Source organism: Coloeus monedula (assembly GCF_965178545.1).
Source record: "Coloeus monedula genome assembly, chromosome: 3".
Classification (NCBI taxonomy): Eukaryota; Metazoa; Chordata; class Aves; order Passeriformes; family Corvidae; genus Coloeus; species Coloeus monedula.
In genome coordinates this window covers 44961232-44981109 of record NC_138783.1, presented here as the reverse complement: position 1 = coordinate 44981109, position 19878 = coordinate 44961232, and the positions used below count along the sequence as shown (strand labels likewise).

Below are 19878 nucleotides of genomic sequence, written 5' to 3'. Positions count from 1 at the left end.
AGGCTGGAAGTCATTTCTGGAATCATGTAGTATGATGGCCAGCTCAGAGTAGGGATCAGCTCTCAATACAGACTTCAGTGCTCAGGAACGCATACAAATTGTGTATTTTGAAAGGTCTTTTTTTTTTTTTCATTTAAAATTACTTACTGCTATTATATGAACTGTGTGGGGATAATGCAACTTCAGGATCTTGCATAGAGATCTTAATTGAGGAACAAATCAAAGAGGGAAGGGTGACTAGAAGGGGTGGATGGAAGAGAAGCCTTTTATTACTTTAACTTCTTGCCGGCAGCTTGACTTCCAGTGAACTTGTTATTGGAGTGAAATAGTAGATTATTCTGAGGAAAAGACAAATAATGCAGAATCAAAAGTATCCCCCAAATTCTAGTTTTGATTGCTAACTATCAGCTTTAATAACTTTTATGATTTATGTCATTAAAATATAGATGTCTTTCAGTGAGTTACAATTTATGTAAGGTTTAAGGGCCTTATGCCACCTCAAGAGGTTTTTGGAAATAATTTTTCTTTTCTAGAAGGAACTTAATGAAATAAACCACACTAGAAGGGAGTAATGAATTCTGGTAAGAGGTACAGAAATATCATAGCTGTTTTGACAAAGATACAGTCTGTTACAGAATAAAATTCATTTTTTGTGTTAATGACAAGTGAGAATCAACAGCACTCTTGATTGCATTTTGCACTACACACACAACCTAGATAAAGTGCTAATTAAACTATTGATTTTAATTTTCAAGTTTATGAGGCAAGTGTTCTTTTCTTGCTAAGGCATTTTTTGGATCCCGTGTCTTAGCATTATTGAGGTTACTGTACTATGAAATGTGAGTAAATAGTTGCATGTTAATTGGAAAGTGCATCTTCTGGCCACAAACCCTTGAAAACTGTCGTCTTAACATTTCTGTTGATAGCGTGCTTTTTGCTGTTCTAAAATTTTCCATGCCATGTTTAGTTCATACCACAATTTTTGACAGCTTTGTTACCATGAATATTGCATCACTTGGAGACAAGATTAATTTTCTCTGGGCTGCTGCAATTGCAAGGCCTATTTTTAAGAAAAATAGTAGCACTGGTTTGTCAGTTAAAAAAAATCAGGTTTATGACTATTTGTATTTTTACTTGCAGTGTGAGAAGGAATTTTCATCTGATACATTGTCCTGTATCAATTCTTAGGTGTTTTTCAAAACATTTAGTTTCATGGTTTTGTAGAACAAATTAAAAAATAGTGTAATATATTTAACAAACTCAGAAGAATCATCTTGGCCGTTCCCTGTATATTTAGACTTCTCTGTCAGTGGTGATTGAGTTGTAAGAACATAGCACATGATAACACCTCAAATACTTTGGAAATCTGGTTTCAAATACTTGGTAAAAAGGGAAGAATCCATACTATATTAAATGCAAAATACATATTTTGAAAACGGAGTGTATTCAATATTTTGGTGTATATCTACTTTTTACATTTGACATTAAAATTAGTTGGAATTGCGAGAAATACGATTTTTAATGCTTCTCTCTAAAGTAATTAGCAAGTATAATCCTATAATTGCCATTGTAGCAGTTTTTCTAAAAGATTACTCAGATGAATTGGACCTTTTTGAAGGTTGTCTGCATTAGTAAATTCTGAAGTATTTTACAAGAATCCTGGCAACAAATAATTTGGAAAGGTTTGAGTTGTGTTTTCTGGTTTTGAGTTGAGAGATGTTTTTTGTTTGCTGACTTTGTTTTTTTGATAATGTTTTTTTCTGGTCTTCTGAAAGTTTAACTTACTCTTTCCTACACATTCTTTGTCTTATGGCTTTCTTTTCCCCCTATAATAGCATATCATTTGTTTTTCTTGTTCTCTTCCTGTTAAGATTGTTTTCCTAGGTATGGGTGACTTCAGAGGTTCTTAATCACCCCACGTATTTCTCTCTTAAGAGTTTAGCCCTGTTCTCGTGCTGCTCAGTTTTAACTCCCTGTTATGGGTAGTTATGGGTGGCTTTGGGGAAGGGGCTGAAGCAGGTTGCTACTGAACAGAAGAATGGGAAGTCATATAGTGAGGAGAAGCAGCTCTGAGAAGGTAACGCTATCATCTGCAAAAGGCTTGAGTATCTGAAAATGAACCTCTCAGGAGGGCTGGAATTACCAACCAGCACTGGTTCAGCTCTTCTGTCAAACTGCCTGTGTATTCCTTTCTGTTATATTTTGGGCAAAACCCATGGGCTAGTTGACCTACCTTACCTGTAGTAACATGGTTATGCTCACATAGTAAAGAGCTGTCTAGGACACGATTTGCGATTTGTGTGTGACAGGACTGAATTTTTATTACCACCCAGGTCTCCTCCAGATAGATGTTTGAATATCTGATTCTAATGACATTAATGATACGTACTGCTGGTTAACGTTTGAAATTGACTATTTTCTCTGATAGGAAGTGTAAATTTGCTAATTCTGTGTTAGGAGTACAGGAGAATTTTCCTGTGCTGAAAAATCAAGGGAACATGATATATTTTGAACATGCAACAGTAAGAATAGTTATAAGTAGCAGCAGCATCTTAATCTTGCAGGTGTGTTGATAAAGTAGTAGGCAGCAGAGACCTTAAGGCACATTTAGGGATCTTGATTCTACAGCTGAAATGTTTTTTATACTGTACTAATTCAACACTGAAGTTAAAGCTAAAAAAAAGGGCAAATAATGACTTCATGGTTTTTCTTACAAATGTTAAACTAGACGAAAAAAAGGGAGGTTCTACCCGTCTTTTTCTGTACTTCAGTGAACTGAAGAGTGGTAGCATTTCAAGGTAGCATTTAAAGATTGGTAGGAGGAAGACTAGTGTGTTTTTTAAAGAAAGTGTACATCAGAGCTTGCATATACTTCTGTCCTTTACAAAGAAAAGAAGTTCTAGTAACTAGTGCAGCTTTACAGCTCCATACTTAACATCCTTATCTAGCCAGTATTGTACTTGGCCTTGCCTAATGGCACTTGTCACATTAAAAAAAACCCAAATACCAATCAACTTGCAGTTGAACCTGAGATGAATCAAGTAAATTATGTGCCTACTGTAGAGTCTAGTACTTAGCTTTGTAGCTAAGTTTCTCACAACTGTTCACGACGTGTCTGGTTTTCACACAAGGATACAGGCGTGCATGTGTGCTCACGCTGTCTAGTGTAAACTGGTAGCCATGGTGTTCCTTTTGGTCTAGGGATTGACAGTAGGGATGATACACCACTTTCCTTTCTACTTTCTTATGTCAAGACTGAGGTGTCCAAGCAGACTAATAATCAGTAAAGTTGTATGCTGATTTTTGACTAACTCATGGCAGTTTATGGGTATGATTGATCCCAGCAGGGCTGCTGATTTTACTTAAAATGCCAATTACTGTTACTGTGAAAGGTCTGTCAAAGTAGCTGCATGTTCTCTAATAAGTTTTTAGCATGGGTTCTAGGTTGAGAGGAAGAGATCTCCTTAGTGTTCCATCAATGGCCTTTTTTAGCTAGACCTTAAAACCTGCCTGTGTCTTTTAGTTACGAAGCCTTGTTTTTCCTTTCCACATTAAGCCATATTCTTTTGAAAATAGTATGTGCTCTTCTGATGTTAAGTACTTTTTCTAGGTTAATTTGAGTTACTACAAACAAAACTGTTGACCTGAGAGCTCTTTATCATATATCTTGTGGCAGTTTCCTATAGCAGGATATTTTTGTAAACCTATTGGTTCTGTTCTGTCGTATAGTGGTGTCTGCTGCTTCAAGTGGCTGAAGATAGAAGACTCGTTTTTGGTATCCCAAATATGATTGACCAAACCAGACTTTTGTGAACCTGTACAAATACTATGAATGTATTTTGATTTATTAATATTTCCATGTAAAAGTCGCTTATAGACTGATTTAGTTGCCTAGTATGTGGATTTGTTTTCAAAGTGCATCCGAATGTAGGCTCTTAAATCGTAAGTGGAATGGTTTTTCAGAATGAGGTAAATTTTTTTGTATTTTCTTATTCTCAGCATATGTGTGTTTATTCAAGAGCAGAATACTTGTTCACATTCCTGTAAAAAATTAAGGAGAATTTTTAAAAATAAATTTCCTTAGTTTTTGTTTTGAACTGTGATTCTTTTTCTATTTAATCTTTTTGATGTAAACAGTAATCCTAAAATCCCTTGGAATTGTCTCTGATAGAGCATTTTTTTCCCCCATAAGTGATTATTTGGGTGATACTCTGGGTACTATTCTTTGAGTATTGTTTAACAGCACGCCTTGGTTTATGTTTAGTAATGTCAGAAATCTTTTGCTATTGGGTGACTGAGCATCAATTGAATCTCTATCAATTTGATGTGCTATTTGTCTGTTTAGTGTAAATGCATGTTGCAGTTTCTGGTGATACTACAGTTTTATGCTGCTTTAAAAGGATGGTTAGTATCTGAACTAACATCAATAGCAAAGTATAATTCATTAAAAAAATATGCCAGCACCAAGTTAAGTCACAACTATTGGAAAAATAATGAATTGGTAGGTTGAATTTATGTACCCCAACATAATACATCAGGGCTTGGTTTTTAATCAACACAAGTGTTTTTGTGTCATGAAATCAGAGTATTACTGAACCACAGCCTTTAAGCAAGTACTGTAGTAAGACCTGTTAATTTACAGGTAAAATAGAAACATATTTATTAATTAAAAACACTGTGTGAAGATGGATTCATTTGCAGTTGTTCACGTAACTGGGAGCTTTAAACTGCTGCATCTGATAAATGAAACTTGGGATATTTAATCTTTAATATGCAAAAATGTACAGCATTGTTATATTGAACTTATTAATCCATTTGGTATTATAGAAACCAGGAGTATAATTAACTTCATTCCTTGTACTATTTTTAATCAATGGAAACTTTTGAAACTTTAACATTTTTATTTTCATGGAGTGAATGGGAATGTTTTAAGTTCTAAGAATGATAGGTTGACCATGAAAACTATGTTTACTTTCAGAGAGAACAGGAAATGAGAATGGGTGATATGGGTCCTCGTGGAGCAATAAACATGGGAGGTAGGGATCTGAAGGAAAAAGGCTTCTGTAATGTAAATTTTTTTTTTCTTTGGGACTGTACATGTTACTCAAACACTTAATTAAGTAATTAAGGAGTAAGCAATATTAGGGAATAAAAAAACCCCAACATGTATCTTGCTTTCAAACAGCTTTTCCCTCCTACCCCTGGTGTATCTTAATTGCTTTGACTATACATGGCAAAAAATGATGTGCAAGTTGAACAAAAATCAGGGAAAGGTGATGCTCTGGGAGTTATCTGATACAAAAGAGGAATTTTATGTTAAAAAAATATTTGGCATTATTTTGGAGTGACTACCTCTTCAGAGAAATTGTGACTGTCATTGCATGCAGTGAAATGATGTAGAGGTTAAAATTGGCAAGTTCTTCTTGACATACTTTGTGAGATAAATGGGTAACGTGCTTGGTGTTCTACCAGTTTGCTCCAAGTCTCTATTTGCAAGTATTCTCAGTTAGCTCTTGCAACTTAAAATACTGTCACTGCTAAAAACTATTACTGTGTAATCTAGAAGAGTATAACTAGTGCTTGCTCCATATATGCAGACTGAAACAATTTGGAATCTTACTTACCCAGAATATCTGCTTTTAAACAAGAGTGAAGATATTTCTTCAAAATCACCAAATCTAACTAAACTGTGTGAATTGTTAATCTATTGGAAGCTTCCTAATGGTAATTTAAAATAAAGATATAATTAAAAGAAAAGTAATAAAACTATTTTCCCCTATATTTTAAACTTGAGGGTACATGTAAAACTTAGTAAACATTTCACTTGACCTTTTGAGTAATGTGAATTTATAGAGTAATGAATCTGCTTTTCATATTTTAAAATGGATTATTTTAAAATAATAATAAATGTCCTTGCATTTATTGAGACTTATTTATGGCTGAAAAATAAAAATAGGCTTGTGCATTCAGGGATGATGAAAATTATTAAAAAAAAAATCTGAAGAAAGACATTGTGCAGTTATTTACAAATATTAAAGTGAATCATAAATTAAAGCTTAATTTTTTTATTTTATAGTTGTACTTTTGCATATTGTTGCAGCATACTTGAAAATTTCATTTAATTAGAAGACTTCATAAATATTGATACTGTGCCAGTTGTTCAGATCCACAAGATACACTTTTTACATGCAGATTTTAAATGTGTATTTACTGCAGTTCTTAACAATGATGTTATTGGTCTTGCTTTCTAAGTTTTATGTTAAGACTTGATTTTAAACTTAATACTTTTAGAAATAAATTGTATAATTCCAAAAATGTTATAGTAACAGTGAACTGCTATTTTAAAGTATCCATAGCAAATAAGTGTAGCATTTATTTCTGTAGAGCCTGGATTTTAAGTTCATTTCTCCAGCATATTAACTCCATTGGTACAATGAAAATAGTTGCTCCCAAAACCTTGCAGTAGACCTTTAAATAGTAGGTCTTTTGTTGTTGACAGTAGCATCCTTTGTCAACATTTCTGTTGGAATTATAACTTTATTTTTAACTGACCTTACCTGTGCCATTTGTGACTTTTTATAATGTGGGACTGAGGGAGCTCATGATAATTTCCTTAGAAAGCAGAGTACCTCTGTGGCAGATTTAATAAGTTTTGGGCTGACTTGTGCAGAACTGTTCATTTTTACAGCTTTCTGTGACAAACAAGTTCTGAGAGAATATGTATGCCTCATCAGAGCACTTAACTGGATCCACAGTGCTAAGTACAGAGTATAAACTTTAATATAGAAAAGGCTTTTTTGGGGAACTGTCTCTGCATTGATGAGGATTAATGACTGGCATGTTGGTGCATTTCAGACATTTAGAGTGGACTTTTTCAGCCCTTCAGTTTGCAGGAAAAAGCTTTTTTTTTTTAAGTGTCTGCATGGTGGCACGAACACTAATGACTATTAGTCACTAATTTCCATCTGTTGCTGAATATGGTCCTGTAAATTAACTCCTCACATCAGTGTCCCACCAAAAAGAAAGGACAATCAAGTGGTTAGCTCTTAGGGTCTGCTTTGGAGATAGGAGGATTTTGGAGGACCTCTGACTTACAGCTAATATATAATATACAGCTAATTGTAGTGGCCTCTCGCTGCAAGTATGCAGGGCCCCACTCTTTGCATTATACTCTGTAGTTTTCCTCCTTTCAGATCTGCTTCTGCCTGAAACAGCATCAGTATTCTAGAGGTTTGACAGTATAGGTTGCTATATGCCACCTGGGTGCATTTGTGTGATATGGAGCATGAGAACTCTGTTGCAGCTGACAGATAAGTGACAGTACCTGTGAGTGGCCAGCTGGCTCAGTTTAATTAGGCTGATAAACAAGCCAATAGCAAGTAATTTAGCACTTAGTTAATGGCACTACTGCCTGCACTAAGTGCTGCTACCATCATGATAGTCCTGCAGAGTGCCTCTAGCCTCTGAGAATAAAGGTTTCTCCTTACACTGGCAGTTTACACTTCTTTTCCTTCTATACTAACTGAATGGGTGACAGTAAAAAACCATTTTAGAGCATATGCTGCTGTAATTTTCTTGAATTGTAGCATGGTCTTCCACCTGCTACACGAACTGATCATGTGTATGGGTAGGTGAGAAGCATCCAACCTGAGTGTACCTTTGCTTTGACTTAGTGTTATGGGGAGAGGTCTGGGAGTTATTCATTACTAAGCTCAAAGACTTCTGCTTTTCAAAATTAGAGGATTTCTGTCACTTGTAATAAACTTGTTCAGCACTTCTCATGTGCTACTGTGTAGCATACATTGTTTTTGCTAAGGAGTTTGTGGTTGGCATAATGTATATGATCAAACCCAGGTCTTCAATTTTAGCAGCAATATCTTGATGCCATGATTTCACTGGCTGCTGTGACATGGTGTACTCAAGGCAAGTAATACAGATGTAATTTTGCATACCTGCACATAGTTGCAGTGCTGTATCTGTGCCAAGTAGCCTCCTTTCAATGATGTGTATTTATATATTCGTTACTAAAAAAGTGCAGTTGTGCTGAGAAGTGAGAGGGTTTATTTTTAAAATATAAACAACAGGCTTATTAGTTTAACAACATGTCAGATTTCTTTATATTATTAAAGTGTGTTCTTAAAGTGTACACTAAATTCAAAAGGTATGCTTTCTTCCATTATCAAATTTTGAATGCATACTTTGGGCTGAAAAGGATGGATTATTATGGGGGGCGGGGGGAATGCATCACCACCAGCCTTGAAGTTGATATTTCATAATAGTAAGATGTGAGGTAGATAATCAGACCTTTTTCTTTCTTATAGCAACATGTGAAAATGCTGTGAAGGCATTTTTACCTATGTGTTATGATGTTAGTGAGGACTGGCAGAGTGATGCTTCTTAATGTGATATTACAGCTAATGATCTCCTCAGAATATGTTTTCAAGATTTTCTTCGGCCTCTTGGATTCAGAATTTTGGAGAAGATCGTTCTGTTATTTCAAGTTCTAACAAAACTACTTAGTTTTCTGGTACCTATACCATAAGTAATTACAGCTAAATGCAAGATTTTATTTATGCTATATTACTAATAGTTGATTGTGAAGTTGAGTACCATCCCTGGTATTGCTTAGGCTAATATACTGTACACTATATCAATTAACATACTACTGGTAGAAGACTTCTTGCAAATGTACATTTCATCTGTTAAGATCCTGAAATAGCCAAGTTTTCTTACAGCTGCCAATATATGTAAAATCACTTGAGATTTTTGCTAATTTGTGGTGTGCATACTGCATATAGATGCAATATGAACACTTTGGTTCCTGCACTGGAACTGTACAGCTATATTTAGCTGTAAAGGTTGGGATTTTCACATGAGGGAAATTATGCAGAATAATAGAGATTATTTAAAATCTGTTTAAAAGCAGATGATTGAGATAAATGTACAGTCTCAAAGAATATGTATATTTTTTTCCAGTATTTGAATCTTGTACATTTGGCTTTTTAAGTATTGTAAATTGTTTGTTTGTTCTTGTAAAATTAAGATAGGACAGCTCTAAGTATAGATTGTTTTGCATAGATGCGTTTAGCCCAGCACCTGCTGGTAACCAAGGCCCTCCTCCAATGATGGGTATGAATATGAACAACAGAGGAACTTTACCTGGCCCTGCAATGGGTCCTGGTCCTTCCATGGGACCAGAAGGAGCTGCAAATATGGGAACACCAATGATGCCAGATAATGGAACAGTGGTAACGTATCACATATTTAATTACTTTGAATAGCTGTCATGTCTCATGGCCCATTTTTGTTACCAAAGGTATTTTCACGCTGAGTAAGAATGTGTTATGTGTTTTGGATCTGTTAAAAGTATTTGATAAAACCTTTTCATGAAAATAATTTGCAACCCATACGGGAAATATTTTTTTGCTATTACTGTGAAAACCCTACTTCCCTTAGTCTGTAAATTTAGACTTTTGTTCTTCTTTTCCTTAGTAAAACTAAATTCCGTGAATTAGCTTGTTGGGGTTTTTGATGAACAGTTAAATGTTGGAAGGTACAAAGTGTGAAGATATCTTTGTGTAAACTATTTAATTTTTTAAAGCAACTTTAGTGTTCTTTGTATTTCTTTTCTAACACTGTTAAACGCATGAGATTGACAGTGATTATGCCACTTAGAAAATCAGTAGCCAACAGCTATTGATAACTGTCATATCAATACAGGAAAAAAAATATTGCGCAGTTGCCACAGGTAATAGGGAATGTCTTCTATACATCTGGAATTTTTAATCAAGGGCAGATAGGCGATTGGGATGCAGTTAAAGCACTAGCCATTCTTGCTTTGTTCTCATAGGCAGTCACTTTTCCTAGCTGTAATGTCTTATGTAGAGAAACAACTATATAATTTAAAATCTGACTTTTACATATTTTTTCAGTACTGTTCTGTTACTAGATACTTGGATTAGTGGTGGTGTGACCTAAAGGAGAATGTAGTATTAACAGTTACTCTGTTACAGTTTTATTGGAACACAAGCATTTTGTAGCTGTGGTTTTTTTATATATAGCTTCTCATCAGTATCTGTCTGTGATTGAGAAATCTGTATAATGAAGTTAGAACAAAATCCTTTGTTCCACAGAGGAAAATGAGATTTCGATTTTGCACAAAATATATTGTAGGTCTGGTCTTTACCAGTTAAAAAGGAGAGGATCTTACTTCACATCATAGGAGCCAGCTCATTTTATCAGTTGTGTCATTTCTCACAAAGTGGGGAGGATGCTATCCACAAAATACTGGATTTGGAAATGCTTTTGCTGGAGACCACTGGTCACCTGAAAACATTCTCTTGTGATTATATACACTGAAAAAGATCTGTATGGAAAAGAACATGGTATCATAAATCACAGTATCTAGCTTAAACTGTTGTTTTTCTACAAAAAGTCATTCCAGGTATGGAAATATAGGAAATATACTGACACTTCAAAATGCATGTTTTAAAAAAAATCCTTTTTCATTCCATTTTTTTATGCATGCTTCTGAAGGACAAATTAGATTTTAGCTTTTTTCTTCATTTTGGACTTTGAAGGTTTTTAACTTGGGGGTCAGGCCCCTACAGAAAGGCATAGCCTTATTGTATTGTTGCTGTTGTTAGACACTTTAAAGATCCTTTGAGGGCTATCTACTAAAACACTGTAATTATTTTCCACCGAGGGAAATGAAGAATATGCTTTATAGATCAGAAATACAAATTTAATGTTTTTAATTGGATGTTTGTCTGAAGACTTGAAGGGAAAGTTGTAGCAATCTCCCTTTTGTTTCACTGCAGTATTTTGAAACATGGATTGTCTTTGAACATAACGTTTTAAAAGTAGCTTCCCCCACTTACATTAGTGTAGTCAGTTAATTACAGCAGTTTTCTTGTTAGCTAGAAAGAGGGGTCCTTATTGGAAAGAGGAGTTGACTTTTTGTCCAAAAATCATATGGTAAAGGGATCGGGAATATGTGATAAGTTACTTGTTGAAATTCATATCCATTCCTAACCAGCTGGCATGCATTAAGATAATTTCATAACAGTTTTTACCCAGTGCTACAGATTTAAAGGTACTTTGGCTCAGTAGGAGATCTTTATGAAGCTCTTGAAGTAACTTTTCTCTTATATAATGTTAAACTTGAAACAATGCACATACATACAACCATGATCTAGGTTGCATGTATTTTTATCTATATAGATAGAATGCTGGGGTTTTAGTTACATATACATGTATATATGAATTAGCAGACTCCAGAACTGCTGAGCTCTACTGCTATTACTGGAGTTAGGCTTTCAGAAGAATTATTTTCTGGTTCAAGCATATAAATAAAGTGCTGGTCTTGAATGTTCTTGTTGAACTTTGAATACCTGGGGAGTTAGTGTAGATCTCCGTACTGAAGGAATTTCTTCTGAAAGCGTAACTGCCCTTAACTGGTGAATGAGGAGTTGTTTCCACATCTGATTATACCATGGATCTATGCTTTTAATGGTTTATGTTGAGTTTAAATTTCACCATGTGGGGTTCTATTTTTAAACACTTGCATAAATACTGAACTGTAAGTGCTCAGATGCATGTTTTCTGTTTCGGGTCTTAATTTCTAAATAAATAAATCTGTGTAAGCAAATAAATATCCTGTGTAAGGATATATACCTTTACTAATATTAAGCATAGAGCTAAGGAAAGTAAATATGGAATATTAAATGGATTTTTACCTCACACTAATATTTCAGAATGAGCCTTAGTTACATAACAAGTTTTTTATAAACTAGGTGTAGTCCAGTTACGCATTTTGTCACTATGTACTTTTGTTTGGACAGAATTTTAAAAGCCTTAACTAAAGATTTCTGAAGTGCCATACAAAAGGCTAACTCCAGGTGGAATGGACTTGAAATATCCATAGATATGTGGGTATAGTGGTCTTAAGGCTATTGAAAGAATAAATATTCAGTGTCTAGAAATACAAAAGCTGATTTCCTCCCTGCCTAGTTTGATAATGTTTCTCTGTCTAATTTATTTAAGGGAGAAGCTTTGTAGTTGGTATGTGAGGCACAGTAGGGCTTAGATATAAAACTGTTTGCTGTCTCCTCTGTTACATAGAGAATATATATTGCTTGAGATGTGCTTGTAAGGATGAAGTTACATTCAGCACCCGAGTTGGTCTTAAGTATTGTTTTGAAGTTTCAATTTACTTACAAAGTTGGAGCATAACATTAGCACTCTTTAATTTCCAGCTCTTTTTCCATAATAACTAATTGAATTGCTCCTTTCTTCCTTCTATGTGTGATCCTGATTCTGCTGGACTATCTGCTGAACTCCATGACAACATCACTTGTGGTTTTTGTTGTAACTCATATTTGGCATGTTCCAAATGGACTTGTGTTAGCATAATGAGAGATTCCCTCAAGGAGGCCCATCCCAGATGGGTTCACCTCTGGTTAGTAGAACGGGCTCTGAAACTCCTCAGCCACCTATGAGTGGTGTAGGTGCCGTGAGTGGTGGACCTGGTGGCTTTGGTAGAGGAAACCCAGGGGGCAACTTTGAAGGACCTAACAAGCGTCGCAGATACTAAATCTCAATTAATTCCTTACTGTTTTAGAAATTCCAGTAAAATTATACAGTGATATGCCTTTATAATTTTAACTGTTATCTGGAAACGGTTCTATTGTTATTGTAGTCTTTAAAACAGTTTCTTTTGTAAAACTCTTTTTGTATTCAGTCATAGGCTTTGTAGTATAGAGCAGAAATGATGCGGATCATTATATAAGGCAATGTGTTTGTGACTCTAGCAAAATACAATGTGTGACTATGCTGTAAAACGTGCAGTTATCTGATTACAATAAAACAAAAATCACTGGAAAGGATTTTGGGAATGTTATTACTGAGTAAGAATAATTCTATGCTTAATTATAAGTGGCATAATTTTCATTTTTTCATAGATTCTACTATGTGTCAAGAAAGTTCCATTCTTAATAGTGATTGTTTAGCTAAACTGCATGGTGCAGTACATACTATGAAAAACTTAAAACACAACTGCTTTTGTTTTGACTTTCAAAGAGCGTAAAATTTTATGCAAAGTATTCTCAAAGATGCTGTGTCCTTGCTTCTCAATCCACCATAGCAAACTTAGTCGCAGTAGGCTTTACAACAGAGGTTATCTGTTAGACAAATTATTAGAAAATTTACCTTGGGGGGAAAAAAAACCTTTGGAAAGGAATCTGTATGTATGCTTTATTCACAATAGTATGAGTGAATTTACCTAAACCGTATTTATAGAGGAGAAAATTGGTTGTGATCTCTTTGTGTTCTGCTGATGGTTAAAGTATCTTCCCATTGCAAGGAAGGAGACATTTCTGCAAGCTGGTCTAAAGCTTTCCACTGTGTTTGCACATCATTATTAATAAGAGTACATTTTCCCCAGTGGTTGGTTTGACTAGAACCACGTCTGTTATCAATGAGTAACTGTTTAATTAGGAAGCAAATACATGTTTTCCAGTGAAAGTAAGTGTTCACTTATAGTTGAGTAATACGCAATTAGAAGGGTTGCGCATGAGTATTCCTCAGAATGATGAATTTGGAAAATGCCCATTTACAGCACAACTCATGGTAATTTGCTGATGAAGTTTTAAGGTAAAACTAATAGTAAAGCTATTAGGAAGCTTATTCTGATTCTGCTTTTGTCAGTCTTGGAAGATGATGGAAAAGACCTATTGGTTCTATTCCTGCAATGGCAATATGTAGGGATATTGGCTGGTTACTGTTACTCTTTTTCCTGTGCAAAATGGTTGTAAAATAGTAGTGTTCTTTTTTATCAGTTCACTCACATTTTCAGAGGTAGAAATTACTAAATTTTTTCTGCATGAGTAGTTATATTAAATTGGTTAAAAGCTGATTTGAAATAACCTGGTGCCCTAATAACATCCACATGGTATATACATAGCTCAGCATGGGATGCAAGCAACAGAGAGGTCATGTGTGTGTTACTTGTTAATGTAGCAGTGATAGTCTCAGTGGATGGAATTTTGAGCAAACAGTTAACAAGAAAATTGCAGCATTGCTGGCATTTTGGAAATACACTGTTATTTAAATTGCCAGTTTTATATGGCTTAAGATACTGTTTTCAGGCAATTCAGGAGTTACCTTGTGTGTAGGTCCTCACTTGTGACATCTGTACTTGCTAAGCATTTGCCTTTAGATTGTTTTTAATGTTGCCATTTTTTGCTTGACTTGATACACGCCACACTTTATAGTTTGTAATACAATACTGAGTTACCTTTAGAGTCTGACATACTCTTTCCCCTTGGTATATGTATCACATTATAGCACTCATTCTTAAAATAAACCTCAACCAAACTGCAAATGGTTTTACTTGACACACTGGTCCTAAACCTCAAGATTTGGGAAAATTGCTGGTTTTTCACTGCTATAAACTAGAGTTTGCATATAGCAACCACTTAAGCTCTCTGCTCTAGTGTCCTTCATTCAACTGAAAATGCAGTATGCATTGGTATCTAGTAAGGTGTCTAAATATGAGATTACATTTTTCTTGTCTTTTCTGCCCTTGTACATGACTTTTAAGGTGATTGGGAAAGTACTGGTGTGAATTGGTAGTTCTAAACTGTAAAGCTGTACAGGGAACATGTTTTAAATACAAATTGAACTAGCTTCAAAAGGTTGGTTCATTTTCTTCAAAGGAAAAGGCTGTGTCGTTCAGGCCTTTTAGCTAGCTCCTGTATATTTGTTTAGCTGTGTAAACCCTTCTCCTTGTAGTATTTGAGTATGTTTCAGAAGAACATTAAATATACTAAATCTACAAAAGTGGTTCATTCTTTCCATGCCAGCTTCATGCTATTTTAAGTGCATGTTTGCTGGACTGTGGTTTTGGTAGCAAGTGGAGGTATGCATGTATTTGAAAGTTATTAGAGGTTTTATTTAACTTTAGTGATTATCATTCTGCAGTTGTGACCTGCCCTTCCTGTAAACCTCTGATTTGGATGGCTCTGCTGCATTGTAGCTGTGGATTTGTCAGCTGTCCTTACTGCAGAAAATCATTTGATCTATTTTTAAATGTCCATAAACCAAGTCCTAACAAATAAATACTGAAATGTTGACTTTGGGCACGTTGTAAAGATTTCATGAAGAATGCCTTTTGTAGCTGATGACACGCTGCTAAGTTCAGCTCTTAAAAGCTTTCTTTGGGCTGCCTGGCTCAACTCTGAAGGCAGTGCTTCTTGTTTTGCCAAATGTGGTAGTAACTGATCCTAGCTGTACAATAAACACCTAATTTTGTTAAAAAAGGAATGGTCCCAAATTGTTTCCTAAAGATGTGGGGATGTGGCCAGCCAGTGTTTTTGCTTGAAGGTTCTGCCCTTTTGCTAAAGTGATTGATTTTTCTTGTTCCTCGTCTGGTTGATCAGTTTATCATTTTTTCTGTGTACACATGTCCTCAACTACCTTTGCACTATTTCACTAGAAAGCACAGTGAAGTCCTGACTCTCTGCTGTATGCTATGCTGAAACAAATAGGCTTGGAATATATATGAATCTGCCAATTACAGTGCACTTACTTTTGTAATGTACTTACTGAGTTTTTACATTATTCCTGAAATTTCATATTCCTAATCTGCCTAATTTTCCTGTGAGATACAATTTTAGTACTTAAAGATAACAAAGCTTTACTATACCATTTAAGTTAAACATGCCAGTACCAGCTTGTCTAACTACATTTGTGTTTGTCACCTCAGTCACTTGAAGGGGAGCTACTGGATGTTTAAGAAATAATAAAAAAATCATTTTGGTTGTCCTGACCAGTGTTCTCATTAGATAAAGGATGTTGATATCTTGGGAAACTTCATGGTGATCCTAATATACTTTACTGTATTTATTTCCTAAGGAAATAATGAATTACTGTGGATTACCTAGAAAGAAAATTCCTGACCTGCAGTTGTTTTATTTATTGTCCACATAATTTTTATCCAGTTGTACATAAAGACATAATAAGCTGGAGATTCTTACTAGAACAAGAAGTTAAAATAGATGGCAAGAAGATAATATGAACTAAATACTGCATTAATTTAATTTTAACCGTAATCCAGAAGGATTTTATACTATGCATTCTTTTAAGGAGCATTCTGATCTAAGGTATGCTGCCACATTTTAAAATGTTATACCCAACTCATTTCTCTCTTTTCCACTCTTGATTTCAGCTATAGAATAATTTGTTATTACAAATTCTTTGCAAGATACTAAGCACAAACACAGTGACATTCATGAGCCATGTGTTGCTAAACAGTTGCAATCTACCTTGAGATAACTTGGCTCAAAAATTCTGAAATAACCAATCTAAAGGCAGATTCTCAAGTGAAAACCAAAACCCTGTAGGCCTTTTGAAGGGAGAAAATATACTTGGAAGAGAGATGTTCAGCAAATTAATGGTGTGCTCTGGTGACATGAAGTTCACTTTATTTAAGCATGTTGCAGAAACAAATTTTTTGCATACTTCTTAATTTATATATTTCTTATAACAACTTGTATCATGATTTTTCCCTTCACAAGTCAAACTGAAGTGTAATCAAACTACTAAAATTGCGTGGAAGGCAGGGTAGCAACTAGAGTCAGTTTATGTTGGACCACAAATGTGAAGGGATTCTAAATGCCATTCCCAAGACTTGAAGTGTTGCATATCCACAGGTGGTTTTAGAGTCTGCATCCAGCATCTTTTGTTAGCTTGTGCTTGTGGCCAAGAGTGGGGGACTTCAGAGAGCACATACTTCCAATGCAATTTAATTGTCTTCTCAGGAGCCCTGAAATTATTAACATGGGCACTGTGCTGTCATCAAGATGCAGAATCATCTTGAAGTTTGGTGCTTTCCTTGGGCTGTTACCTTGCTCCTAGAGTGAGGGAGTATCAGTCCAAACTTCCCTGATTCATGAACAGTAAGGAGGGAGGGAATGTGGCCTGTGGGAAATGCAGAGGTTGGACATTACTACTTTAGATTGTTGGCTATTCAGTGCTAGTTTAGTGGCAAATGTTGAACTTGTAGTAACCCGAAAGCATTTGTTTTCTTATAAATTCACCTATTGAAATGTAAGGACTTAATAAAAGGATTCACTAAAAACTTGGAATACCTAATGTTCCCATTGGACGTTTTTATGTTACCTTTTGTTACCTTTTCAGATACATTGTGAAATAGTCTTAGCAATCTCACCAGTTTAGTGTGTTTTCTTAATAGTTTTGGGTGTTTTCCCATAAAGTATTTTAAAAATCATAGCTGTAGGCCTTTCAGGTGTGTTTTCTCAGTAATCCATGAAATACTGAAGTTAGTTATAAAATTGTCTAAAATGTTACTTGTAGAATAAATAAACGGAACATTAAATTTTCATGAAAACAGTACTTTTTATGTTTTTAAATGCATGGAAACAAACCCTCAATTGTTCATTTCCAGTGGGATAGATTTAATAGGTCTTTTCCATCTTGAACTTCCTTAAGATACTATGAAAATTAATATAGCTGAAATTTGGAGGCATTCTTATTAATGACCTCAGCCTGACTTTTAAAAGCAGCACAAGACAAGTCTCTTCAGAAAAGAGTTTGGAACATCAGCCTTTTTTCCTAATTGAAGGAACTATTCAGAAAACCATTCAGAGATAAGCATAGCGTACTTACAGGTAAAACTATTAAAAAGCCCCTCTGCTCTAATGTAGTGAATATTATACACACAAATCACATTGAAAGAATGAAAGCAACTTTGTAAATGTGTGTAAAAACTCAAGTGATTTGTATGTGGTCTCTTGAGTGGAGAATAAAATACTTTATAATAAGAGGTATGAGATTCAAAAGGAACTGGACTGTGTTACTACATACACGTGTGGATAAGGTTTTTCCATTTGTGTTGGTAAATGCTTTGTCTAGAGCTTCCATTGTTCCTAGATTTATTAGTGTGCTTTTATATCTCAGTTTCTGTAGAGTAAAGCATAGCTGTATAATTTGATTGAATTTACATGCTAATTGTATGCGGGACGTTAAGTGCTTGACTTGAAAGAATTGCAGTGAGAATAAAGATACTGTTCTTGACTTTAAGTAAAAACTGCGTGGATCCTTGAACAGGAAAAAGTGTGGAGGGTCCTGTATGGAAATTGAACAAAAAAATGGGAGAGAGGGAATAAAGTAACATAATAAAAGTGAGAAAAGTGTGGTTTAATTTTATATCTACAGCAGATTCACAAAAATAACTTTGAGTCTTGTTCTACATGAAAACCACAAACCAACTAATTTTTAATAGAAGAGGTGGAAATACCAGTTACATTCATGTCTTGGATTTTTTGAACTGAATTTAGTTTTGTGCAGATGGCCAAGGAATAGCAGGAAAACTGAAATGAATCAATGTTCTAAAACAATTTTAATATTCTTGGGTTGTAGGGTGGGATCACTGCAGTTGGTTGTATCTCTTCTGTGTTGTTTTATGTAGGACTTGATTTTGTCGCTGAATACAGCAACTGTATAGAGCATGTACACACCATGTAAGTATGAAACAGCTGGTATTAAGGTCATTAGCCTCTCATCAAACCAGTGAGAATCCAGTCTTACACCTGTATGCATCATAGACAGAGAAGCGCCAAACAGAAGACCATGGTAAAGAAAAATTAAATAGTACATATCTATTAGCAGTGATGGGATGGGATGAAGGTATTTTCATTAATTTTTTGCTTTAATTCACTGTAATCAATTTCTTGTATGACAGGGAAACTAATTTTATTATCAGTTAGTACTTGAAAGAAAAAAATCCCCACTAAAACAGAACACCTCTCCCAAAGAAATCCGCAAACCCAAAATACCTCAGTGTACAACCCAACCCCAAGCAAAACATGTTTTCCCACTTTAAATAACCATATATACTTAAGCAAGGTGGAAGACAAAATAAATCTAAAAAGATGTAAAAAACACAAGGGTTTACTGTATTTATTTTTGCATCTGTTAGCTCTTGATGATCTGTTCGTTTTAATGTGTTGCTTTTTAAAAAAACATGTTCCATAACTGTTCATTATTTGCTATAAAAGGATTTATTTTACTAAATTTATTTATTGTTACTGAATTTAAAATATTTTTATATAGTGTAAAATTGCACAAAAAACCACTGCATAAAACCAGCTATTGCAGTACTATAGAATGCAGTCTTTAAACTGCTAGCTGAATTGATCGTTCAGGCTGCATACAAATGTTTTAAATATTTGTATGCTAATGGAAATTAGAAATATTTGTGTGCATATTTAAAATAATCCAGTATATGCATTGCTGCAGATATGAATAGCCTTTTGCCCTCCTTGCTGCTTGGTCCTGCTTGCTCTGTGTCCTCCTTGCATCCCTGTGCCCAAGCAGTGAGCAGGTAAAGGAGACTCAGTGAGAATAATCGATTCTGCTCATTTCAGTGTGGAAGGAGAGAAGAGCAAGGAGGGGCAGTAGGGCAAGACTCTTCATAACTGTGCATACATAGGGCATAGGGTAATTGGCGGTGTAGACACAGGATGTAGTTTTATCTATGTTCTCATTAAGTGAGTTTGGAAGAAATACATAACCTAGAACAAATGGGTAAGAAGCATGTTGAGGGCTCTGGATGTCTGAATAACACGGTTATGGTTTACATTCTTGGTGATAGCTGGTCCAAGAGGGGCGAGTATTTCAAGTCATGAAGAAAAAAATGTACACTAAAATGTTGAGCCAAATTTTATGCGAGCTTGATCTGTCTGTTCACTTTCTGCAGTTACCAAGAAGGTTACATGCAAGCCAGTAAAATATGGAAAATAGTGTTCTTCGTGATTTCTCCAGGAGAGATGATATACACAGTTGCTTTAAAGAAGC

General features: G+C 35.0%; 1 protein-coding gene across 5 annotated transcripts in view; it reads left to right on the top strand.

The window, feature by feature from the left end:
* Positions 1-19878, top strand: part of PSPC1 (paraspeckle component 1) — a 59332-nt gene that overhangs the window by 23696 nt on the left and 15758 nt on the right. The window contains exons 7-9 of one of the 5 annotated variants that reach the window (XM_082278389.1): positions 4979-5036; positions 9079-9248; positions 12410-18171. The exons of the other annotated variants lie outside the window; for them this stretch is intronic. Of the exons in view, the coding sequence (XP_082134515.1) occupies positions 4979-5036; positions 9079-9248; positions 12410-12595 (414 nt within the window). The 3' untranslated portion in view covers positions 12596-18171. Of the gene's footprint in view, positions 1-4978; positions 5037-9078; positions 9249-12409; positions 18172-19878 lie in introns of those variants that run through there. 5 annotated transcript variants of the gene reach the window in all.